At 39.4% G+C, this 26,162-nt stretch overlaps 2 protein-coding genes across 15 annotated transcripts in view; one reads left to right on the plus strand and one right to left on the minus strand.

The window, feature by feature from the left end:
* Nucleotides 1–22,694, minus strand: part of CADPS (calcium dependent secretion activator) — a 459,187-nt gene extending 436,493 nt beyond the window's left edge. For 5 of the 14 annotated variants that reach the window (XM_041764527.1, XM_041764517.1, XM_041764515.1 and 2 more), the window contains exon 1: nucleotides 21,816–22,693. In XM_041764527.1, coding sequence (XP_041620461.1) covers nucleotides 21,816–22,265 — 450 coding nt within the window. In that variant the 5' untranslated portion in view covers nucleotides 22,266–22,693. Of the gene's footprint in view, nucleotides 1–21,815 lie in introns of all 14 variants that reach the window. The other 9 variants (XM_041764522.1, XM_041764521.1, XM_041764519.1 and 6 more) reach the window with 2 other exon arrangements.
* A 582-nt stretch (nucleotides 22,695–23,276) lies between these two features.
* The window catches only part of LOC121495127, a 91,817-nt gene continuing 88,931 nt past the window's right edge, over nucleotides 23,277–26,162 (plus strand). Inside the window, 1 exon segment of the mRNA XM_041762413.1 lies at nucleotides 23,277–23,321. Within this exon segment, the coding sequence (XP_041618347.1) occupies nucleotides 23,277–23,321 (45 nt within the window).

Here is a 26,162-nt window from a genome sequence, read left to right on the forward strand (position 1 = left end):
GCATTCTGGGAAATGTCTATAGGATTGGCTATTCTTTCTTGTCAAGGAATGTGAAGAATAAGAAGACTTTATTGCTATCTTAGGGGTTTTATATGTAGGCTTTCCTACATGAATGTGGGTGAGAAATACCACCAGGTTAGGAAATGATTAGCTTGCAAAAGATTGCATGTATATTTTGGTTGACTGGGATTGTGTAGTCATTATTGAAATGGTGTTTTGTTTTCCTTATCTTCTTCACTATAAAACTCCTACCCTGAGCCTGAAAACCTTTCCTCTTTGTACATGACAGATTCTTCATTAAAAAAGATGAATAATAGTGAAGTTGAAATGAAGATGGGGTGCTTATTTCTTGATTTTTAAAAAGTTAACTGCTTCTTATATTTTATACATTTTTATTTTAAAGCTTCAAAAGTGGAAGTATTTATTAAATATACTTTAAACCTTTTAGTCTAGACTAAGCTATTTAGAATGAGCCCTCTTCAAAATAAATATACATCTCGGCATGGAAATTTGACTCCCCTCTCTTGGAGCATACTTAATTGCACTAGATATAAGTTATAAGATATAAGATATAATTATATAATATAAGATATAATAATATATAATATATATATAATATATAATAAGATATAATTATATAATATATAAGATATAATTGTCCTGATTTAAAATTTTTCAAAGTTTATGTACCTAAAAGAGTAAGAACCATGTTATCTTGCCATGGGTAGTAACAGAGAAACCAATGTTAACCAATGAAATTAGGAGAAAAGATAAACATATGGGGGAAAAAAGCAAAACTATTATCTTAATTTGATTTAATTCACTCCCCCAAAAAAATACCAAAAATAGCTTAAAACTAATAATAACAAGTAATGAATATATATAAAATTTTTATTTTTTGTACATGCCAACAAAAAGGCAAAATACTGTCAAGTTCTTCTTATCCAGTGCAGTCAGGATAGTATTTGTTGAAATAATTTAAAAATATAGTTGAAGTAGAGTGTCATAACACATAAAGTAACAAACATCTAATTTTACTTAAAATTTATAATTATTTGTTTGCTAATTTTTTGGTGTGGATTACAACCTTGACTTTTAGGTATAGGTTCACTAACTGAAGTTCCACATCCTCATTAACACCCATTATATGTGATCTATGATTGCCTGTTTTCTTTCTTTATAAAGGAGTAAAAAGATTAAAGAACTTATGAGGAAATCTGACCAAAAAACCTTTAGACTTTTATGACTTTTCCTGTAACCAAAATGTTACTGTAGTTTTGCCCATATACAACTTAGTGATATTTTAAAAATATTGGATTGTCCCAAGGCAATCAATTTGGTTAATATAAACAAAGACTATCCCATGTTTTCACAATCATATTCAGTGTTATTTAATATTTAATTAGAATTATGAAATTACAATAACTACAGAAACTACTTTGAACAGGTTTGGGAAACACAGTTACTTTTGTTGAGCAGATATCACAGCTGAGGAGGTGCAGAAATAGCCAGGTTTATTAGGGAGTAGCAACCCATTGGTCCTGAGCACTGATGCTTTGCAGAGGGGATGGAGAGTTTTGGTTAATGCAGGGAGTCAGGTAAGGGTACTCACCTAATAAATGTTATAGTTAACTTAACAATGTTATTGTTAACTTAAATTTAACAATAAATCTTTAGGATATATATGTTTAAAACTACAAAAACAAATTGAAACACATCAAAAATACTTGAACTAATGCCAAGATATTCTTAGTTCTTAAAATTACTCAATATCATACGTGTTAGCTTTCTCTACATTAATCTATAGATGTGATAGAATTTCAATCAAAATCCAAGTGAAAAAAAATCCAAGTGACTTTTTATTTTCAAAGTGACAGAATCATTAAAATATATTTTCCCAAAGGATAAAAAATTCAAGACGGATCAAGGATATTTTGCAGTAATGTAATAAAGTTTTTTTATTAATATATCCTAAAATCTATCATAAAGCTACAGTAATGAAATCATTGTGGTTATGGCACAGAAAGGAAAAGTAGGTTAATGGCTTTCTACCCAGAACTAAAAATAAATAAATAAAAAAATTTTTAAAAGCCCCATATATTAATAAGAATCTAGTGTATTTGATAAGGAGGGACTTAATGGGAGAGCAAATAGATTATTTCATCTATGATGTTGAGGCAACTGACCAGTTGCTTGAAAAGAAAAGTTGGTTTCAAATACTTCATTCATTGCACCATAAAAAATTTCTTAGGAGTCAAAAATGAAGCCATTAAGTAGAAGAAAATGTGTATGAACAGTTTCATAATCCTTGGGTGAAAAATATACGTCATTACATGAAACTCAGAAACCATAAAGAAGGAAAATGGCTAGATTTCACTATATTAAGAAATTCTGTTCAGCTAAAATGAAATAGGCTGCTAATGTAACAAACATAAAAAAGATCCAACAACAGGACAAAATGTAAATTTCAAACATATTACAAAATGTTAATGGCAGAAAATAGAGTGAGCTCTTAAAAACAAAAAATTAACAGAAAAATGGATAGAAGGTAGCAGGGAATTTGTAAAGACAAAATATAAAGAGGCAATAAACATGTCAAAAGGAATTAAAAATAGAGAACTCAAAAAATTACTCATCAGGTTGCCAAAGCTGAAGAAAAAAAAGATATCCAGTTCTATCTATCTATCTATCTATCTATCTATCTATCTATCTATCTATGAGAAAGAGAGAGAGAGCACAGACACACATACACATAAGCATGGGGTAGAAGCAGAGGGAGAAGGAGAGAGAGTCTCAGGCAGACTCGATGCTTAGAGCAGAGCCTGACTCAGGGCTCAATCTCACAACCCTGAGACCATGACCTGAGCCAAAATCAAGAAATCAACTGACTGAGCCACCAAGATGTCCTAAAGATGTCCAGTTTTAACATGAGGAATGAGACATACTCATGCCCCACTAGTGGGAATATAAATATTTACATTTGCTTTGGAAACTGGTAACAAAATTTTAAATAAAGATACTTTTTATACCAAGGGCATACACACTTGATGAATGTGAAAATTTGGAAAAATTGTAGAAAAATATCTACACAAAGATGCTCACTGTAGAATGCAAATGGCAGTAAGAAACAGAAATCAATATATAACTGGCTGAATAAATTATGGTTCATCCATATGTTAGATTGCTACAAGCTATTTAGGAGGAGACATTTTTATATTTACTGACATGAAAATATTTCCATTATATACTGCTGTGCAAAAAAGCAGCTTATAAAACAATATGTACAAGATTATTACTTTTATGCAAAAGTATATACCTAGGTAGATAATATAAATATGTTTTATGTGTAAGATGTATGTCTCTGGATGGTGGGATTAGTGGATTACTTTAAATTTTACTTATATTTCCATATTATTTGATTTTTTGCAATGCTTTATTTTTATTTACAGAAAAATATGTAAAATATCCTATTTAAGTCAGAGTGAGGAGGAATTATTTCATTGAATTTACCTTACTTTTTTAGTTTGGGGTAAAAGTAAGGAAAATTACAATTCAAAATTGACTTACACAAGGGAGGGATTTACTACATTCTTAAAAATCAGTATGAAAGGTGGACTCTAGTTCTGCCTGAACGTTGTGGCCCAATATTGCCACCACAAACTCAAGTCATTTCCATATCTCAACTATTTCATTATCTTCAGTCCTGGCTTCAAAATGGTATCTCCTAATGGTTCTAGGATGGCTGCTAATAACCATGACAGCATGTGCTTTCTTGGTATGTCCATCAGGAGACGAGAGGCAAAACTTTTCCCCCAAACATAAAATTTAAGTCCTTCCCTTCAGTCTGATTGGATCAATTTAGGTCACATGGTCACCCATGAGCCAGTGGTATTTCCAGTACAGTGTCATTTCTGATGGGCTTGCACTAATCTGCATCTATTTCTGAAGCGGGGGTGAGGAAAAAATTATCTGAAAACAAAGCAAACAAAAAAAAAAAAACCCAAAACTATAATTCTATTCGAAAATGGGGAATGAATAACAGGTAAATAACCAAGAGTCCACTACATAGGATAAGCAGATTTTTTAATATTTATAAGGTACAATTGAAAGTTTCATTTGAATCCTCTCAATTGGCTGGCTTTATGCATTAAATTCAATAGATAATCCTGCAGATTATCTACATTACTTTAGCAATATCTGTTGCTTACATGACTTTGGGGACATGGAACAAGTGAAAATTTTCATTCAACTTAGCATATATGTCTCATATTGCTGCTGTCTCCAAAGATCCCAAAGGCATTTCAAGGTAGACAGATAAACTTGGTGTAAATAAACAAATAGGAGATGCCTGAGTGGCTCAGCGGTTGTGCGTCTGCCTTTGGCTCAGGGCGTGATCCCAGAATCCCAGGATCGAGTCCCACTTCAGGCTCTCTGCATGGAGCCTGCCTCTCTTCCCTCTGCCTCTCTGTGTCTCTTATGAATAAATAAATAAAGTCTTTAAAAATAAATAAATACTGCATTCTATAAATAACTTTGTTGCTACTTTGTAGAAAACTTTGGATATTTTTATTTTTTAAAAAATTATTTATTTATTTATTCATGAGAGGCAGAGGGAGAAGCAGGCTCCATGCAGGGGGCCTGACGTGGGACTCCACCCTGGGTCTCCAGGATCAGGTCCTGGGCTGAAGGCGGCGCTAAACGGCTGAGCCTCCTGGGCTGCCCTTTTCCTTTGGATTTTTTAATCCTATGAGTGAATTATTTTTGTTCTGATAATGCAGCTCAATGAGAAAAATAGTATTAAGTAATATATTGTGCTGGAAACAAAAGAATATGCCAAAGGATAATGGTTAGAGAAAGCCTTATATGAAAGCATTTGGATAAATACCCAACAGAAATGCAGAGTCCTAACTATGAGTGGAGAAGGAAATGTGGTAGATCATAAATCTCCCTATATTTTGGTGTTTACAATATGCATAATGTTAAATTTCCAACAACGTCATTTATTGCTAGTTCATAAGGAAGAAAACATACTTAATTGGGTATAATATTTAATTCATGCTGCAGCAAACCTATATTTCTTTAGTGAAAAGTGGTGAGAGCAAATGACTAACTTATGTTCCTCTGTAAGAGCTCAACACAGCCTTCTGACTCAAATCCTAATTGAATATTGACTAAAAGATAGCTTTGAGCTCTCAGTACACAGAAATTAAAAGAAAAATGTGAAAAGCTCATTGGACTAAATAGCAGATCCACAATTGTTTAGAACTGCTGCTTCAGGGAGATAGGTGGGTGGGAAATGTATTTCTGATTAATTAAAACAACTACAAATCTTAACCTATGTGTGTTCACTTTGAAGGTCTATAATGCTGAATCATAATACACAGCAGCATATAGGCTGCCTGAGAAAAGTAGATAGTAGACAGAAATCCTTTTCTTTTCTCCCTAGCCGGGCAAACAAGAAAAGGTGGTAAATGATGTGGAGCCGTTGTCAAAGCTCATAGGAAGTTATTTCTAACTTGGTCGTAGAAAAATGCTAGAGCAAATCATGTCCTTTGCAAATAAGACATTCTGCTTGTGTTGACAATATTCTTTGGAAACTTTGAAGCCTCAAAATGCCTTACAGGAAAACACATCACTTGAAGACAAGGTCAAGGCCAATCACTCCCTATCTGGCAATCAGCCAGATGTCTGCGTTATCTTTGATGGGTCCTATGCTTTATTTCCATTGGAGCTACTGGAGTACAAATCATTTTCAGAGGCTCCCGACTACCTACGAAATACAGGGCATTAGACAAAATTCAATAGCATTCAATATTTACCAGTGCCTGGTCCCAAGCTAACTTTCCAATCTTATGCCTTGTGAGTGCACTTTGATCTGGCTTTGTGTGGCTTCTGTGACTTTGCTCATACTAGAATACCTACTCTCCTGCCTCCTCATGTTCAGATTCTATCTGTTCCTCAGCCACAGTGCAGCCTTCCTCCAGGACACCAGCTGTGACCCTCTGACAATGGATGTGGTGTTTTGAAGACTTTGAGATGATATAATGACCTTGACACCCAAGAATACCTGAATCTTATCTTAGACCAAAATCACCTATCTTCTCGGGAGAACTATACACATGGATAACAGTCAAATAAAAAAATAAGTTCTCTCCTTATTGTTAGAACCTTAGAAGACAAGACTGCAGCATGTTACCTTTCTCTACTGCCTGTGTCCACATGCAAATCTTATCATCTCTATGAACAGATAAAAGAAAAGATGATGGCAACTAAGAATGTGCAAAAAGAGGGACTATTGGAAACTGCCTACTTCCCTTTCAATGTGAGAGACTCGGACCATTAATAAACGTAGCCCAATAACTTCTCTCACACATTACCACTTAGATCAGAATCTTCCCACTTGAGGCGTGATGAAGGAGAGAGAGTATGAATGTTTCTTATCCCCTGATTGCCTATGAAAATCTAGGTCAGGTTTTAGGATAGAATTATATGGTAGGAAGGACAAATTCAAGGTTCTCTTCTAGTCTGTTTGGGTACTTCTTTTGAAATTTCTCTCCAGAAAAGCCACAAGCCAGGCCTCCCCCTCTGTCCTTCTGTGGGCTTGATCTGAACCTGAGCTTACTGTGGGGCTCATGCCCTCTTGGGGCCAGCTTAAGCTCCATTTGAACCCTCAAGGTCAGGTGGAACCTGAAATGGAATCACGTGTACATTTTCTGAAATTACACCAGGTTTACTATGATCTTTGTCCAAGAGTCATTATGTTCTTCATAATGTTATGCAAAAGTGCTTTTGCACCTCCATAGGAAGGTATAAGAATATTGGTCATAAAATTAAATATAAGTTAAAGAGCAGGCAATTTATTTCACATATTTAAGATATATGGGAAGAGAAATGAACATTTATGACAAATATGTAAAAATTACTCTAATAAAAAGAAGGCAGTAATCAACAGTTGTTTTAATGAAGTGCTTCTGAACTAATGATTCAAGACACTTCCACATATAGGCATTAATTTTCTGAGATTTTCTACAAACTTCCCCAGAACACTAAAAATGATCTGTGGGGCAGCCCGGGTGGCTCAGCAGTTTAGCGCCACCTTCAGCCCAGGGTGTCATCCTGGAGACCCAGGATTGAGTCCCGCGTCGGGCTTCCTGAATGGAGCCTGCTTTTCCCTCTGCTTATGTCTCTGCTTCTCTTTGTGTCTCTCATGAATAAATAAATAAAATCTTATAAAATAAAAATTAAAAAAAATAAAAATGATCTGTGCTGGATTAAATGTTCAAGCCTTATTTGTGACCTTCTCTCACAGTGTGAAGACATTTACACTTCTCCTTTCTCCCTTATCCATGCTTTCCACACTTTGCTTAGATTAGTCTTCTTAAAATATTACAATGGTCATGTTTCAGCTCTGCTTAGAATTCTTCAGTGGTTCTTCGCTGCCTATAGAATCACCCCTCTGTGTGACAAAGAAAACCATCAACAAAATAAAAAGGCAACCTACTGAATGGGAGAAGATATTTGCAAATGATGTATTGATACAAGGTTAATATATAAAGAACTTATGCAAACTCAAAACCAAAAAAGCAAATACTCCAATAAAAAAAATGGGCAGAGGACCTGAATAGACATTTTTCCAAGGAATACACACAGATGGCCAACAGATACACAGAAAGATGTTCAGCATCACTAATCATCAGGGAAATGCAAATCAAAACCACAAATGAGATATCACCTCACACCAGGCAAAATGCCTAGTATCAAAAAGAGAAGAAATAATAAGTGTTGGCAAGATGTAGAGGAGAGAGAACACTGATGCACTGTGGGTAGGAATGTAAATAGATGCAACCATGTGGAAAACAGAATGGAGGTTCCTCAAAATACTAAAAATAGAACTACTATGTAATCTAGTAACTCTACTACTATTTATCCAAAGAATCTGAAAACACTAATTTGAAAAGGTGTATGCATTCCATATTCATTGCAGCATTATTTACAATAGTCAAGATATGAAAACAACCTAAGTGTCCACTCATAAATAAAAAGATGTTTATATATATATATATATATATGTCAGATATATATATTTATGTGAGGTACATATATAAATATATACATACATACATGCATACATACATTGGGATATTACTCAGCCTTAAAAAATAATGAGACTTTGCCAGTTGGAAGACCATAGATAGACCTACATTGTATCATGCTAAGTGAAATAAGTCGAGGCAGAGAAAGACAAATACCATATGATTTCACTTATGGGTATAATCTAAGAAAAAAGACAAAAAAAAAAAAAAAAACCAGAGAACACAAATACATTCATAAATACAGAGAATAAACTGGTGGTTGCCAGGGGGAAGGGATATGTGGATGAACAAAATAGGTGAAGGAGATTAAAAGGTATAAACTTCAGTTATAAAATACATAAGTCAAGAAGATGACAAATGTAGCAGAGAGAGAGGAATGAGTGAATGAATGAATGAAGCCCCCGTGTTCCCTCAATGTCTGTATGCTGGTATTGAAGGACATCCATAATCATGACCAAAGCTTTATTTTTATTTCTTTTATCACCAATATTGGGGCCTTATTCAATCATATTTGATCAGAGGTCCTCAAACTTGTTTTGCATTACCTCACCTCTGAATACTTGGAAGTATCTTTCCTTCCCTCCAAAATATATCACATCACTGTCCTTTGATCTTCTCAGTCAGCTGGAGGCTTAATTCAAATGCCACTTCCTCCATTAAGCCTGGACAAGGCTATTTATTTGTGAAGCAACAAAGGCATGGCTACCAGGGTCTTGAAACTCCCCAGGAATATGAAGAAATGTCTGAGACCTTAAATAAAATGTATTGTCTCCAATATGTAAAACTAAGCTGAAAAATCAAAATGAAAAAAATGTTCAGGTAAATGACTTCCAAACATGCCAACTTCATTAATTGTCAAATATAGTTCTCATATCACTACATTTGAAAACAATTCGTATGGTTGGTTTTTCAGTTTGCAAGGATTTCTGTAAATGCACCATGATTCCTAAGAAATCATAGTCATTTATTAACCAAGTTATATAGACCAATGGTTTTAAAAGTAAGATTGAAAAAAAAATCCTTCCTTTTTTTAACAGTACAAAAATAAATGGATGTGAGGTACATTTTAATAAGTTTGCTCTGAAGTGGGGTGGACCTTTCAAATCTGCAATGGCCTCCACCATAATTAGTGTGAACCCAAGACTGACAGCACAGTGGTGAGAGCCCTAGATGCATTCAAGAGGCCAAGGGTGCTATCCTATAGTTTTGTCTAGCCAATGGGACCTCCTCATATTTCACTTTGCTCGCCACAAAACAGGCACCTAGAATACCTTCCTCACTGTTCAAAAACATTTTAAAGAAGAAATGAGATAATTTCAGTGAACATGCTATAAATGGTAAGAAATATTTATTACTGTTCCCTAAATAATCATGATTTCAATAATCACGAGTTCTGTATCAACAATCTATTAAGTACCTACAGGTGTATACACTATCTACCAGACACCAGAGGATACTAAATGAAATTAGGTCTGCAGTGTCAGGAGCAAAAAACAGATATACATTGAAGTAAGATGTGCTCAATGGTCCAATATAGTTAATACTGCATATGGTTAAGACAGCAGGTTAGAGTCAGACCACGTGGACCCTAACCCCTCTCTACCACTTACTAAATGTGTGACCTAAGACAAGTATCTTAACTCCTTTGCCTTTTTTTTTAAATATTTTATTTATTAATTCATGAGACACACACACAGAGAGAGAGAGAGAGGCAGAGACAAAGGCAGAGGGAGGAGAAGCAGACTCCATGCAGGAGCCTGATGTGGGACTCAATCCTGGAATTCTGGGATCATGTCCTGAGCCAAAGGCAGATGCTCAACTGCTGAGCCACCCAGGCATCCCTAACTCCTTCCTCTCTGTGTTCTAATCTGTAGGATCAATATGATTAATACTTATCTTACAGAGTTACCATAAAGATTAAAGGAGATGAGGCTTGGGACACCTGGGTGGTTCAGTGGTTGAGCATTTGACTTTGGCTCAGGGCATGATCCCAGAATCCCAGGATCGAGTCCCACATAAGGCTCCTGCATGGAGCCTGCTTCTCCTCCCTCTGCCTGTGTCTCTGCCTCTCTCTCTGTGTCTCTCATGAATTAATAAATAAAATCTTAAAAAAAAATAAAGGAGATGAGGCTTATAAATTGACATAGCAGTGACAATAGAGAATAAACCTCCCATAGTCATTATTTATTCCTGGTCTTTATAATTACTGGCTACCATCATCCACCTAGGAGAGTGATAGCAGGCAAGGAGGGGAGGGCTTTGCAAGCAGGAAGAACAGCATGTGTAAAGACACTGTGGCACAAAAGAGCATGAAACAGTGCAGGATGCTAAGTGGTTTAACAGCCTAAAGCCAATGATGTGTACAGGATTATAGGAGTACAGCCTGGCTAGGGAGAGCGAATCCATTGAGGCCATGCAAAAGAGTTTAGAGTATATCCTGTCCAAGTAGCAAGAAACAAAGCAGCAAAGAATTCTGAGTAAAGAAAGGTCCTGTTTGGTCTGTACTGCAGAATGATCACCCTGGTATTTGAATGGATATGGGCAAGAAAGGAGGCAGAGAGAAGAGTTAGAAGGTCATTACGAAAGTCCACACAAGCAATCATGAGGACCCAAAGCAGGGTACTAGTAATGAAGATAAAGAGGAGGAGAAAGAGATAAAAAAACTTGCTAAAGAAAATTATCAACCGATTTGTGAGGCCTTTGGTGGTGAGAATGAGCAACAGTGAAGATTTGAAGCTGAGTTGTGCACAACTGTCTTGAACAGCTTTGTTATATAGTAGCACCACTATGATATTCACTAAATTAGAAAGTAAAGGGGAAAGAGACTTGGTGAGAAATTCTGTTGAGTGATCTGAAGACATCCCATGGGGATCCCTGGGTGGCGCAGCGGTTTAGCGCCTGCCTTTGGCCCAGGGCGCGATCCTGGAGACCCAGAATCGAATCCCACGTCAGGCTCCTAGTGCATGGAGCCTGCTTCTCCCTCTGCCTATGTCTCTGCCTCTCTCTCTCTCTCTCTCTCTCTCTCTCTCTCTCTCTCTGTGATTATCATAAATAAATAAAAATTTAAAAAAAATGAAGACATCCCATGGGAGATAGCATGAAAGTTAATGTTCTTCCAAGTGTAGTCTGTAGACCTGTGCCATCCATGAACTCCTAGTTATTGGTCCTTAACCAAGATAAAATATTGGTACCAGAAATTACACCAATCTCATTACTAAGCTGTTCAATTCAGCTGACAATTTTTTTTTCATAGCAACACTTTTTTGAAGAAAGCAGGGAGTTAACTTACATTCTAATGCAAGTTCCTTATTTCATTGTAGACCCTTGATGAAGCATTCACTGATTCGAACCAGGCTGAGCCCACACTCAGCAGCCCTGATGTATGGGTTTTTTTTTTTAACATTTTATTTATTTATTCATGGGAGACAGAGAGAGGCAGAGACACAGGCAGAGGGAGAAGCAGGCTCCACGCAGGGAGCCCGATGTGGGACTTGATTCCGGGACTCCAGGATCACGCCCTGGGCTGCAGGCAGGTGCTAAACCACTGAGCCATCCAGGGATCCACACTTGAGCCAAAGATCTAAGAATGGGAAGTATATGGATGTTAGCAGCTAAAGCCATCATAAATGGTGAAGTGACCCAGAGAGATGATATAGAGAAGAGCGCTATAGTAGATTGGTAGGGCTGCCATAAAAAGTACTGCAAACTAGGTAGCTTAAACAGAAATTTATTGTCTCACAGCTCTGGAGGCTAGAAATTCAAGATCAAAGAGCAGGGCTGGCTCCTTCTGAGACTACCAAAAATATATTCCATGACTCTCTCCTAGCTGCTGGTGATTTTCCGGCAATCTTTACTGTTCCTTGCTTGTAGAATCATTACTTTAATCTCTGCCTTCCCCTTCACATAGTGTTTTCCCTCTGTCTGTGTGTCCCTATGTTGAAATTTTCCGTTTCAGTAAGGACATAGTCATAATGGATTAGAACCTTGAAGGACCTCATCTAACTATTATCATCCTCAAAGATCCTATTTCTAAATAAGGTCATATTCTGAGGATTAGGATTTTGACATAAATTTTGGGAGGTGGGGTGGGGGACACAATCAACCCATAACAAAGGCCAAGGATAGAGACACACCAATATTTAAGATTGAGACACTTACTACATCCTGCCTTACACTATAAGTTAACATTCTAGATTGGTACATCTCAACTTCTCAATCAGATTGATAGGTTCTTAGAGATCAGGAAAACTGCCTAAAATGTCTTTGCATATTTTGCCTCCAGGATTTAGTGATTTTCTTGTATGTAGAAGTAGTTCAAAACAATGTTGTTTGATGATGTATAACAAACAAAAATTGAATATGGAAGAGCCCTCAAGAAATGTTTTGAACACAGTATGTTATGACACGCTGCCTTATAGACAACAGTTGCTGTACTTGTCAGAAAAATCACCAAAGTCGATGTTCAAGATATATTTTAACTCATTTGCTTAAACAACTCTATGCCTACCATCCACACCAAAAGGCTGTTTTTCTGCATGGGCAACAGAAGGCACAATTATTTGCAAGAATTTTCAATGTTTTTTTCTTTGCTTTCTTTAGTGGCACAGTAGATTCCCCGTACCACTCTGCATGTTTGCCAAAATACTATTGTCTTTTTCAAATCACTACAGCCCCTGGAGGGTCTATGCTCTTGGAACATTAAGGGATTTTTTTTTTTTTAATGTTAACCCCAGGGGCACCTGGGTGGCTCAGCAGTTGAGTGCCTGCCTTTGGCCCAGGGTGTGACCCTGGAATCCCATGATCCAGTTCCACATCGGACTCGCTGCGGGGAGCCTGCTTCTCTGTCTGTCTCTGCCTCTATCTCTCTCTCTGTCTCTCTCATGAATGAATAAATAAAATCTTAAAAAAAAAAAAAAACACGTTAACCCCAAAGGATTTTATAATTTTCCTACTGCATGGAAGTGATCATGAGAAACACCACATGGGCTGCTGAAAGAACACCAATACATTATCGGATTACTCCATTTCTCTCTATTTTATTTCTTTTTAAGATTTTATTTATTTATTCATGAAAGACATAGAGAGAGAGGGACAGAGACAGAGAGAGAAGTAGGCTCCCTGCAGGGAGCCTGATGCGGAACTCAATCCAGGTACTTGATCCAGTGACTCGGGGATCATGACCTGAGCCAAAGGCAGACGCTCAACCTCTGAGCCATCCAGGCATCCCCATTTCTCTCAATTTTAGAAGAGTGGTCAGGAGCTTAGAACACTTGGAGGTTTGATGATTCAATTTATTTTTCAAAACTCTCAATGTTTTCCCTGCTTCTTAAAATGAAACAAATGGCTTAGCAAAGATAATTTTCCCCTTGACTAGTGAAAAGCATCAGAAAAATCCATACCTAAACAGTTTTACCTTTTTAAAGATACTTCACACCCATCCTATTATTATCACATCCAGTATACAACACCATGGTTATTATTTATTTATATTCTAATACACTCAGAAAAGACTTTAGATAACTTACAATAAGAGTGAAATGGTCCCCAAATTCCATGATAGAATAAAAGTAGAGAAATTCATATTTGTATTTAAACATGTGCAACTTATAGATTCTATTATATAACTTTGGCAACATGGAGACTGATAATATTTTAAAAGCCTAACTTTTACTAACATGTGGTTGACTTCCCATTCTTTTTTTTTTTTTTTTTTTTCAGAAAGGGTTAAATCAAATAAAACTACAAAAGAACATATCCTCAATAGGGAGATTCAGGTCTCATTTTGGCTCTTTCTGACTTAATGGTTGGCTACTTAAATAGGTCCTACAGTGATTCAAGTTCAAATGTGATTCAGTTATTTCAGGAAATTCATAATTACTATGGTCTTTAAAAGAAGACACTTCTTCATAATATATCAAAATGTATCCATTGTTGGTATAAACAAGCTAAACCAGGAAGTAATCAATAGTATGTTTCTGCTACATAAATTATTTTGAAACCATTTAGCAATTGGTATGCTTTTCATGTTTTTCACAGGGAAACTTTTATAAAAGTAAACAGGTTGTACCTAAAAGAGAGGTGAATTGTTTTCAAGATTCTTTAACTTCCTCTCTTTAGAAGTTCCCTAGGAAAAGAAAACATCAGTGTGCAATTTCACGTCTAAACGTTTACAAGTACCTACATTGTGCCAACCACTGTTTTCAGAAAATGGGGGATCAAAGAACAGTAAAGGTGGTGCCTATCTTTGGAGTTCTTACAGTCTAGTGGGAGAGAGGCATACAAATAAAAAGTAATTTAAATATAATATACAGGGAGTAAAGTGGAAATAGACTAGGGAGTTGAGAAACGATTTAGATTTGGGTAAAGTTTCCCAAAAGAGATAACACCTGACTTAATTAAAGAATGAACAAGAGCAAATCAGGTGAAGAAAGGTAAGACATTCTATAATAAAGAATATCATGAGCAAAGGTATTGTAGTATGAAATAATATGGTGACATTTGGTGGACAAAAATGCAGGAATTACTATTACTGATAACATTTGCTCAATATTTACTCCACATTAAGGACTTGTTAAGCAATTAACTTTTTTTTTTCCTTGCAATCCTCAATATTATTTTCCTCCACTTAATAGGTGAGGACATTAAGACTTAAAGAGACTGGATAATGTGCCCAAGGTCACATAGTCACCAGGTTACAAAACTGACCAGGGTCTTGAATCAGAGACAGATGACCTGTAGAGTTAGTGAAGTATTTCATTAAAAGAGAAATAGAGATATATTGTACCCTGAACCCCATCTATTCTGTAGATGATGCTACAATGGTAACCACTGCTATCCAGGTCTCCTTATCATGTCAATAATGATCATGATCACAATGATGACAGCAATAATGAATCTAAGGCTTGCTATGGTCAGTACTTTGCATATATTAACTTTCTCAGTCCTTTTACAGATAAAAATAACACATATCAACTTAACAATAATAAGAACACTTAAATAGCACTTACCACATGCCAGGCACTGTTCTAAAAGCTTTAGTGTATCATCTCACTTGATTTTCATAAGAACCAGTGATGAAGGTACCACTACTATCTCCATTTTATTGATGAGTAAATTGAGTCAGACAGAGGTTAAATAGTTGCCCAAAATCACAGAGGCAGTTGTTTAGGGTACAGCCAGGGAACAAACCCAGGGGTTCAAGTTTCTGAGTCTATGGTCCTAACTAATGTTCTTCACTGTCCATGATATGTCAAGTGCAATGACAAGACTTCAAACCATTTACAGACTTCATCCTCCCTTCTTTACGGCTAATACCAGGGAATTCTATCACATTCTTGGACTGACAAATGAAAAAATAGCAAGGTAATTTTGATCATCAGCTCTCCAATTCTGCAGAAACTAAATCTGATCCTAACAAGGAAACTGTTGCCAGAGACAAGGAACACAGAGTTCCAAATTCCAGATCCTTCCTTGGATGTGTTACAGGGGCCAGGGTCAGACCATCAATATCTGTGCAACAATGGCAAGAATAGATGGTGTTGGCAAGAATCAGTGTCCTACCATCCAGATGTATATGGTATCCATCTTAGAACAAGCATAATTTTAGTAAAAGTGTTCAACATTTCATTATTTAAGTGATGACTTGGTAGTCTTATTTCTACTGCTTTTTGCAAGCCCATTAAAAACTCAGCCTCAACCTCCACTTACACATCTTCCAGTTATAAAAGAAGCCAGAAATACACATTTTTTGATGAAATAAGTTCATAGTTTTATTTTTTTTTAATTTTTTTTTAAATTTTTTATTTATTTATGATAGTCACAGAGAGAGAGAGAGGCAGAGACACAGGCGGAGGGAGAAGCAGGCTCCATGCACCGGGAGCCTGACGTGGGATTCGATCCCAGGTCTCCAGGATCGCGCCCTGGGCCAAAGGCAGGCGCCAAACCACTGCGCCACCCAGGGATCCCAAGTTCATAGTTTTAAATGTTGACAACTGAAAAGGTATTGTAGACAAAACAAAATATACCTGTGGTTCACTTTTAGCTCACAGGTCACAATTTACAAGCTCTCATGTAGTTTGTAGTCATATAAACTTTTAAGATCTCACCGCTTCATCTGAAAATTTAGTTGGACAAAAGGAACTCTAACTTGATTTGTCTCAGATTCTTCGAAGACACTACCTTATCTTGAATGTAAAAATATCAATACACACACACACACACACACACACACACACATTCTCTTCATCATCCAGTTTTCTTCATCCTGTCAAGGAAATTATTTGAACCTTCTAGATCCAGCCATGCTTATAGTCACCTGGCACTGGATATTTTTCTATTATGTACACCAATAAATCTTTCCTATCTCCTTTGTTTTCATTTTGATTTAGCCAACTTGAGTTGGGTTTTTGTAACTTGGAACCAAAAGAATTGGACTACCACTGTCACACAAAAAATGGCTCCTTTCCACATTACTGCTACCATTTGCTTTTCTCTAGACTGGGATACCTGTCTTTCCTTAGGCTGATACAAATCTTACAAATTCTTTAAGACCTAACCCTAGTCTACTTCCTCCATGAAGATTTTCCCTACTATTATACCCAATCCTGTGTGTACGCATGCACACACACTCTCTCTTTCCCTATACTTTAATATTTGTAACCAGCATCTTACAATTAAACACTTTGTTATTCTCAACTTATTTGACAGGTGTATATGTTAACTTCTAAACTAGAACATACGCTCCCCAAATCAGGGACATATCTCACAGGTATCTTCTGGTTCTGCAACCAAGCCTGGGAGAGAGAGTGCTTGGTGCAAGGAGTAACTAGTCATCTTTTTAAAACTTAGTTGTAAGTTAGTAGAACTCTCTTAATCATTCTATACAGCATAAGCTGTATAGAAACTTGGCCCCAAATCACAAACATTGATTATATTTTAATGCAATAGCCGATGATTGGATACTAAATTTGCTTTTGTAGGGGAAAGATCTATGAATCATTTGACTTTTACCACTATACACAGTACAATTCTTCAGGAATGAAGGATTTAATTTCCTTTGTTCTTCAGTCCAGTTTTAGGGAAGCGTGACTATATTCCAAGAATGTAATAAGGCAAGAGCCTTCCCATATATATATATTTTTTCCCGGTATTCTTCATCTTCAGAATTTTTCTGCTGGTAGTAGTTCAAAACAGTTCCTGCCCATTGCACCAAGGAGATTGGGAGGAAAATGCCAAAAAGCATATATAAAGATTTCAATTCTTTTTCTGATGAAGAGAGAGCAACAATTTCTTTTTGAAGGAATCCTGGCTTAATAACTATTTCATTCTCTCAAAAGGTTAGAACACTTATTTTTAAAAATCCAAATCATATGTTACATTGACAAGGCAGCTCTTAAGAATTTTGAATAGTAGAGCTAACCCAAATGTCTCAAAGCATATCTGAATGGATGAACCACTATTATGGATTTAAAATATATATCTACACTCATGCACATCTATGGTTAACTAGGACCAGGTCTTAAATTTTAGGAAAGGTATGGGCTTTTGAACTATGATCACAATTCACAGAGTCAAATAAGTGAATGAATAAAGGCAAAATTTCTATGGCTCAACAGTGACTCAACATTAGCCATAATTTCGTGGCAAGACATAAGGTGAATCACAGAGAAATGAGTAGCTTGAATTTACAACACATTTGGTCTACACATATAGTCCTCTTGAATGAAATAGGAGTTCATATAAAAGAAACATGATTTCAGGATTACCCCTGTCCCTCATCATATACATACACACAGACATAGAGCTACACAAAAGTATATATGCACACATATTCATTTATAATCCAGACATTGTAATTCCTAACCAATTAAAAGATTGGTCACGTCAATCTAAATATTACACAGTATTTTTTATAGTGCCTGCTTTCACATTCCCTCTGTAACATCTATAAGTAGCTAGTTCACTTGAGGTAGCCACTCATCGCCGTTACTACATAATTGAGAAACATATGGCACAGCTTTGCTATGCCAACTTCTAGGTAATTCACTTTACCATTATGACAAAAGAGGAAAAATAAAAGCACAGAATCGTTTTTCAAATTGTCGTTTATGAGCAGCTGAAACATATACTGTGATAGTCTGAAGGCTAGATATTTGTTTTGCCTATTAATTATCACTACTAGCATTTTATATTTAGATTCACTGCAGTATAAGAAAAGTATACCTGTAAATGATAAAATATGTTTTCACACAGTCTAAAGTCCCTTCTTTTAACTGGAAGATTAATGAATGACCAGACGTTCTTTTCCCCAGGAAACTTGGAGTCAAAAAAATAAACTAACAAAATGATCCAGTAATGGTACCTCCTCCCTCCACTCCTTTCTAATTGTTCTTCTCGGTTAAAATACTTTTATTTATTTATTTATTTACTTACTTACTTATTTATTTATTATTTTTCAAGCTTCAGCTTGAATCACACAGAAAGCCTGACAAGTCTGGTGTTGTGATTTACCAGCTAATAGCCCATCTCTTTCCTTCATGCTTTTTATGAGGTTAATACCTAAACGTCCATTTTACCTGTGTTGATTTTTTGATAGGTACTGAAAGGAAAGATGCAGAGCTCTCTCAACTGAAAGAGAAGAAACCCTGGGGGGGGGGGGGGGGGGGGGCAGATTACACCTGACATGCTGTCAGGATGCTGGGACTCTATTTTTCTCTCTAGACTATTTCTGGCCAGTGTCACATATTAAAAAGACAGAATTTGAAATCAGAATATCCCATGTCTCAGTTTCCAACTGTTCTCCTAAGTAGTGCTTTAGGCAAATTATAAAACTTTCTGAGTCTGTTTTCTCTTCTGAAAATGAAGATGGTAATTCCTAGACTGTTAGAGCTAGGAGAATTTAAAATGATCAAAGAACAAAAAAACAACTGTAATAACTAAGGAAATTTAAATAAACTACCTATTTTTGTTAACTATATATCAATATTGGCTCTTTAACAATGTACCATACTATTAGAAGATATTAAATGGGGAAACTGGACAGGAGCATATGGGAACTTCCTGTACTATTTTCTCAACTTTTCAGTAAATCTAAAACTCTCCTAAAAAATAAAGCTTATTTTTAAAAAATGTTCTACGTGAAGTGCCTTGCACATAGCAGGTTCTTGAAAAACTGCAGCTAGTGTTATGGCATAACCATTTAGTTTCATAAAGTGTATTATACTCGGCACAATATTATATTTTCTTCAGGTTTGTTGGGGTATAACGGGCATACAAGATTGTGTAAGTTTAAGGTGAACAGCATGATGATTTGACAATACGTACTCTTCTCTTTCCCAATGCAGCAACTTTTTCACAGGCAGTCTTCTCTGACTCCCTCCATGTCACTCTATTCCTTCATATACATCATTTTTCCTCTAGCTGTTTCTAATTAATTCATTTCTACTGTACTATAAATTTGTGTATAGTTTACAGCCAGTTTATATTTCTTCAAGACTAATTTTGGTTTATCAATCTTATTGGTTAGAGTTAAATTTAACCACAATGTTTATGCAAACATTTCTGTCACTTTCAGCACTTGCCCATTGAAAAAAAAATACATCAAAGTTCCAAGCTTTCAACTTGGGAGAAAGATAGAACATTCTTTTCCAGAAAGACATTAAAAACTTAAAGATACAGAAATGGAAAAGCTGGTTTTCTTTCGTAATAAGGAGAGAGATATTCAGCTTCCCAGCATAGCCAACAGCCCTGAGGCAGCTTTGCTCCACTATGCATTTAGCACTAGTTTGCTGCAATAACTAAAAATAGTTTGACCAAATGCCAGTGTTATCAATCTGTCCTGTAGTCTCTTTGATCTTAAGGTCATGTGTAAAAACCTAGCCCACTTGCCCCTCAAAACCACAGTTTTGAATCGATTCGGGTAAAACATGCCATCAGACCAGAAAAACTTAGTCTCATGATGATCTTTTCAGGTGACTGAAGTTTCTGTTTAGGGAGAAATGGGCCACTGTGAGAACGGATTTGTCTCCCTATTCCAGTGCTGAATTTTAGCCTCTATTTAAAGGACAGAGCTCTAGAGCCTTATGGCTGATAAAGTTTGTTTTATATGTTCCCTTTAAATCACAACAGTTTTCATTGCCAAAGGAATAGGACATCTCTGTTTGGTGCTGTTATTAATAGATTTTGAAGACACAATCACCATAATTCTAAGCTGAATCTTGAAATATCAGGCCCTGTACACGAACCCAACACCCAACCTTACTAGAAAATCCAAAAACTTTTAATGATCTGAGGATACTTTTGTCTACCGTAGTCAACAGAGGCTGAAAGAGCGAGGGGCCACTGAGGAGGGGCAAAAAGTGGTGTAGCCCACCTGCTATTCCCTAACCAGGAAATGAGTTGTATTTTTAATAAAACTGGTAACCAAGCTTGCAATAGCTGAAATAAATCATCAGTGCCGGGTGGTGTGTGTACACGTATAAGCAAAACAAACAGAGAAAGCTGTGCTCACTTAAGATAAGGGTGGATGAATACAGGAAAGCCTAACACTACTACAGCAGCATGGAATTCGGTCTTCAGTGATAGCAACCAAGAAATTCACTGTTTTAAGAAACTGTCCCTCTGGGGGCATCCCTGGCTATTCTTTCAAAACAGAATTGGCAAATTCACTTAAAAGAGGCCACGGAATGCTGACTTTCTTCACTAACTCACTCCAACCGGGGACTTGACCTCCTCTTAGGATCCCGCCACTGCCCTATCCTGCAGGAACCTTCCCCCTCCTTCCTCTGGCTGGAGAACAGCTCTTAGAAATAGGCACTTTTTTCTCTCTCTCTCTCTCTCTCACATCAAAGGCAGTCCTCAGCCTTGCCCCAGCCTCAGACACAAAAAGCTTTTGATGCTTGTAATTGCGAAGCTTTTTGCAGCTGCACTTTATCAAGCCCAAAGCGGCTGGGCTTGGAGGGCCTCGGAGAGCCAGAAGGTGGCGGCGAAGTCACCTTGGGAAGGGAAGAGGGTCAGAGGGAGGAAGGTGGAGCAGCTGACCCCGGCCGAGGGAGCGGAGGGCGTGCCCTGGCTCCCAATGAGGAAGGGGATGAGGGATGGGGGGGGGGGGCGCATCAGGCCCGAGCCCGGAGACCCTTAGACGACCCTAGTGGGGATCAGCTGACCCCGACGAGGGGAGGAGGGCGCCCTTCGCGGCGAGCCTGGAAGCTTCGCCTTCCCCGCTGGCTTTCTCCCGCCTGCCCCTGCGGCTCTGTCGGCTGCGCGGGCCGAGGGTGCCCCCACCTGCCGGGTGCCCCCGCCCGCCGAGCGCACGCCCAGGAAGGCGGGCCCGGAGCTGAGCGCAGCCGCTCGCCGCTGGAGAGTGCCGGGAGCCCGGCAGCCGAGCAAGGCCTCTCCGGGCGCCGCGGGCTGCAAGTCACCCCCCGCGCCTCGCGGGCCGTAGCGCGGCACCTGCCCGCCGGTCGCCCCAGCGCTCCCAGGTGGGCTCGCACGGCGCCGAGGGCCAGGCCCCCCGCTGGTCCCGGGCAGGTCTAGGCGCGCTCGGGGCGCGGAGGGGGGCCTGGCAGCCCCTTCCCCAGGGCGCGGTCTCCTCCTCCTCCTCCTCCTCCTCCTCCAGCTCCCGCTCCCGCTCCTCCTCGCCAGCTGCGCCGCCAGCTCCCATTGTTCGCCCCGCCCGCCTGCCGACGTCCCGGCGCAGCTCCCGGGCCTCCCCGGCGCGCCTACCTTCTGCTGCCGGCGAGCCATGTCGGTGGGCTGCTTGGCGTTGAAGGGGTAGGCGATGCAGCGCATCACGAACACGTAGAGCTGCAGCCTCTTCTTCCTCTCCTCCTCCTCCTTCTGCAGCCGCTCCAGCTCCTCCTTCTCCTTCTCGCTCACCACCGACGGGCTGGGGCTGGAGGGCCGGCCGCCCCCGGCGCGGCTGCTGGGCTGCAGCCCCCCGGCCCCGCCGCCGCTGCTCGCGCCGCTGCCCCCGCCGCCGCCGGCGCCCACCCCGGCTCCGGCGCCGGCCCCGCCGCCACCCCCGAGCCCGGCGCCGCCGCCGCCGCCCGAGCCCTCGCTGGTGCGGCTGGGGGACAGGCGCGCGCCGGACGCGGCCGAGCCCAGGACCTCCTTGCCGCTCTCCTCCTCCACGATCTCATCCGATTCCTCTTCGCTGGACGAAGGGTCCAGCATGGTGGCGCCTGGGGAGGGGGGTGGTCCTCGGAGCGCTGGGCTAGGGGTTGCAAAAGGATGGGGGGCGCTGGAGGCAGCTGGGGGGTCGGCTCCCCCGGGTGGGCGCTTCTCCCCAAACCAGGGAGCGGGCGCTGCTGCTCAGCCTCGGCCGCCGCGACTGCTGCCTCTGCCCGGCGATCGGGAGCTGGGCTCAGACCCAGGAGCGCGAGGGGAGGAGGGGAAGGGAGAGGTGCGTCCGTGGACCCGAGGTGGGCAAGGGGGAGAATCAATTGCGAGCCTCGAGCTCGCAGCCGGATACCATCTGCAGCCGCTGAAGGAGGCGCCTCCAGAAAAGATGCCGAGTGTTGCAAGCTGTCGATGCAGCCAAGAGCCTAAGAGGCATCTTGCCGATTGGGGAGGGAGCGGCGCTTACGTGTTTATTGGCTTAACTCTCCCGTGTCCGCTGCGTAAAGGGTGGCTGCAGAAGGCTGGAGCCCGGAGAGCGTGGGGTGGGGGGTGGGGGGTAGGGGTGGGGGGGGCGGGGGGCGGCCCAAAGTCTCAGAGCTTCAGAGCCGACCCTGACGCTTTCCCACACTCCCCCCCTCCTCCCCTTGGTGAATAATTGCCTTCCTGATACCCCGTTCTCATTGCCTCGACCCCTCTCACCTCCCTCGGACAAAAAAAAAAGTTCCTGGAGAATTGGAAGAGAGACACACACCAGTAATGACTTCTTGTTAGCCAAGAGTGGGCGGTCTGTTTGGAGACGCTAAAATCAGAGGAGGAGAGGAAGTCAGTGAGATCCCATACGTAGAAAGAGTTTGTCTCCTTTTTCCAGGCTTCTTCACACCTGGGGCTTGTGGGCTGTGGGGCTTGGCAGCAGGTTTGTCCCACCTGCATAAACTTTGATTCCAGCGATTGACATACGCCCACTCATTAAAATAAAAGAGAGTCAAATTTTGAATCGGTGTATGGACCTTGTAGCTAAACTATTTAAGTAGAAGCCCCGCCCTTGTCTACCCCGCAAAAGCTATGATGAATAGTCTTCAGTTGCAAGAACTGGTAACACTTTCTGCTGAGGTAAGCATACCGGAGAAATGGGGTTTCTGGTTGCTCAGCCCTTTCTCTTTTCTGGCTGCCGGAGGATCTGGGTGGAGGAGTGGGGACCCTGAAATCAGACAAAGACTCCCCCAAGAACTCGGCGGGCATCAACATCCGATATGTTGACTCTTAGAGTCTGCATCCCTGCTTCTCGGTTATCTATTAATTTAAAGGAGCAGATGGTGCCTTCCTTCCCCCCTGCTCCTTTCACTTAGGCCAATAAACCCGGCGGACAAGGGAGCTGGCCAGCGTGCTGAATCTAATCAGCAACCCGCAGATGGATTGAAAGCAAACCAACACCCGCCACCCTTGGATTTTAGGCTATCTAGAGACCTTTCTCCACCTCCTCCCACCCCCACCCCCTTATTTATGCATTTTCTAATGCTCGAATTATTCCTAGATACTCGTGGGAGTTATTATAAAAATGTAGCGTGAATTTAAAGTTTACATCACAGCTGTCTTTATGTATTTTCAAATTTACCATGAGGTTTACTGCAGGCTTTGATACTCAAAGCTTTCTCATTAATTTGAGGGCTAAAAAGGGACCAGAAACAACATTTATCTTCAGATTAACTCTAACAGCTCTTTTTTTTTTAAGATTTTTAATTTATTTATTCATGAGAGACACAGAGAGAGAGGGAGAAGCAGGCTCCATGCAGGAAGCCCAATGTGGGACTCTATCCCGGGACTCCTGGATCATGCCCTGAGCCAAAGGCAGCCACTTAACCGCTGAGCTACCCAGACATCCCTCTAACAGTTCTGTTTGAGGTTTTGAATTAAGTTATATATGTAAAGCTTATGTTTGACTTCACCACCATACCCACCTCAAGGACATAACTACTGTGGTCATCACACATTCTGTATCAATTTAAAACAAATAATCCAGCAACGTGGAAATTATTACAGTTGTACAGTTCTCAATTTTCAATTATTCTAAAGAAGTAAAGGATGTTCATATCATGTGCTATTGGTTTCCCTGGAACAGAAAACACAGCAGGCCAATCAATCAACAATCTTTATTCAGCACCTTTTTACAAAGTGAACATTGTTCTAGCTGCTTGGGGTAGATGGAATTTTTTAAAAAAAACATTCTTTTAAAGAGTCTATGATCTCCTTTGGGAGATACAATATAAACATGTGAAAAAGATTGGCAGCACTTATTTCAAGGCAACAGATCAACAAATCCAAGTTAGTAAACTGCTAAAAAGCTTGCATGAATGAAATAACTGGGAATGGAAAAGAATCCTGTGTTTCTCAAAGGAGAGAGTTAAATTTTAAAGGAAGGAACCATATGAATGAATGGTGGACAAAGAAGATATTACAAGTAGAAAATGTACTTTGCAAATCCATAGTGATAAAACAAGGGACCATTTAAGGTACAAAGTGTAGGGTATGGGTAGATGAGGGAGAAGCGGAGAGAATAGAAGAACCTGAAATAATAATGCATTTGGTCAAGTGGAGGGATCATGTTTAGGGCACAAAAGTGAATTACATTATCTAAAGAAAATATGGTGATTTGAGGAGGGCGTGATCTTGAAGGCCAAAACAAAGGCCATTTACCAGTTAAATATTTCTTCAAGTAAGCTTAGGCATTTAAGTATTATCACATTAGACACTGGGAAAAGAGTGACCATGAATTCTGTCTTCAGAACCATTTGGAACTTCTCAATTGCTATAAAAAAGTTATGTTTATGTTGTATTTTTTCAAACTCCTTTGGCATTATGTGGGATATTTTTCCCAATTATACTCATTAAAAAACAAAACTCACTGTCTGTGTTTTGTTAGTCATATAAGCCTATGATTTGGGTATTAAATGTAACACTGGGGATCCCTGGGTGGCGCAGCGGTTTAGCACCTGCCTTTGGCCCAGGGCGAGATCCTGGAGACCCGGGATCGAATCCCACGTCGAGCTCCCGGTGCATGGAGCCTGCTTCTCCCTCTGCCTGTGTCTCTGCCTCTCTCTCTCTCTCTCTCTCTCTCTCCTCTCTCTGTGTGACTATCATAAATAAATAAATAAAAATTAAAAAAAATAAATGTAACACTGCTTAGCTAAAGCTAAGAATCTTTTCAATCTGTCCCCCCACCCCATGAATTTTTTTCTCCCCATGAATTTTTAATCAGAGACTTAAAACAGATTTTATGAGAAATACTTTTACTTTTTTTTTTCAAATGGTGTGCATTCCTGTCTTTTGAAGTGTACATGTATTAAAGATATCTTTTTTCTTCGCTAAAAGTTAATTCAAAGTCCTTGGGAATATTATAGCTCTTCACTACGGCTGAAGATAAGATACGACAACCAGAAATCCTTAGACATTTAAGCCAAGACTCGTGGCTTTCCTAGATACAAATTTTGATGAACAAGAATGAAAGTAATCCCAGAACACATCCAAAGGATCTTAATATTTATCACCTTTTGTTAACACCCATGTTCTTATTTTTAAATATACTCTACCATAGATTCTGATACAGACAAGTATATATATTATTCTCAAATAAGTTATTTTAGATGCTTGCATGTTTGCCTCTACCTCTAGTTCTGCTTTGTAGGAAACTTGAATAACCTCAAGGTGATGGAATACAATTTAGTCAGTCATCTGGAGACCATATCATGAAAGCAGAAGTTATAACATCAATTTTTAAAAACCCCACCCACTAAAAGTAAAGTCCAGAGGAAACAGAAACAACTGAAACATTAACCCAAGGTTTTCTCATCTAGACCATTCTCCTCTCAAGTGTTTGCTGTGATCGTGTAAAAGGTGACACATATGAGGAAATATCGGAGTCATTGGCAACTGATAGATGCTTTGGCGAAAAGCAAC

The sequence above is a fragment of the Vulpes lagopus genome, chromosome 7 (genome assembly GCF_018345385.1).
Source record: "Vulpes lagopus strain Blue_001 chromosome 7, ASM1834538v1, whole genome shotgun sequence".
Taxonomy (NCBI): Eukaryota; Metazoa; Chordata; class Mammalia; order Carnivora; family Canidae; genus Vulpes; species Vulpes lagopus.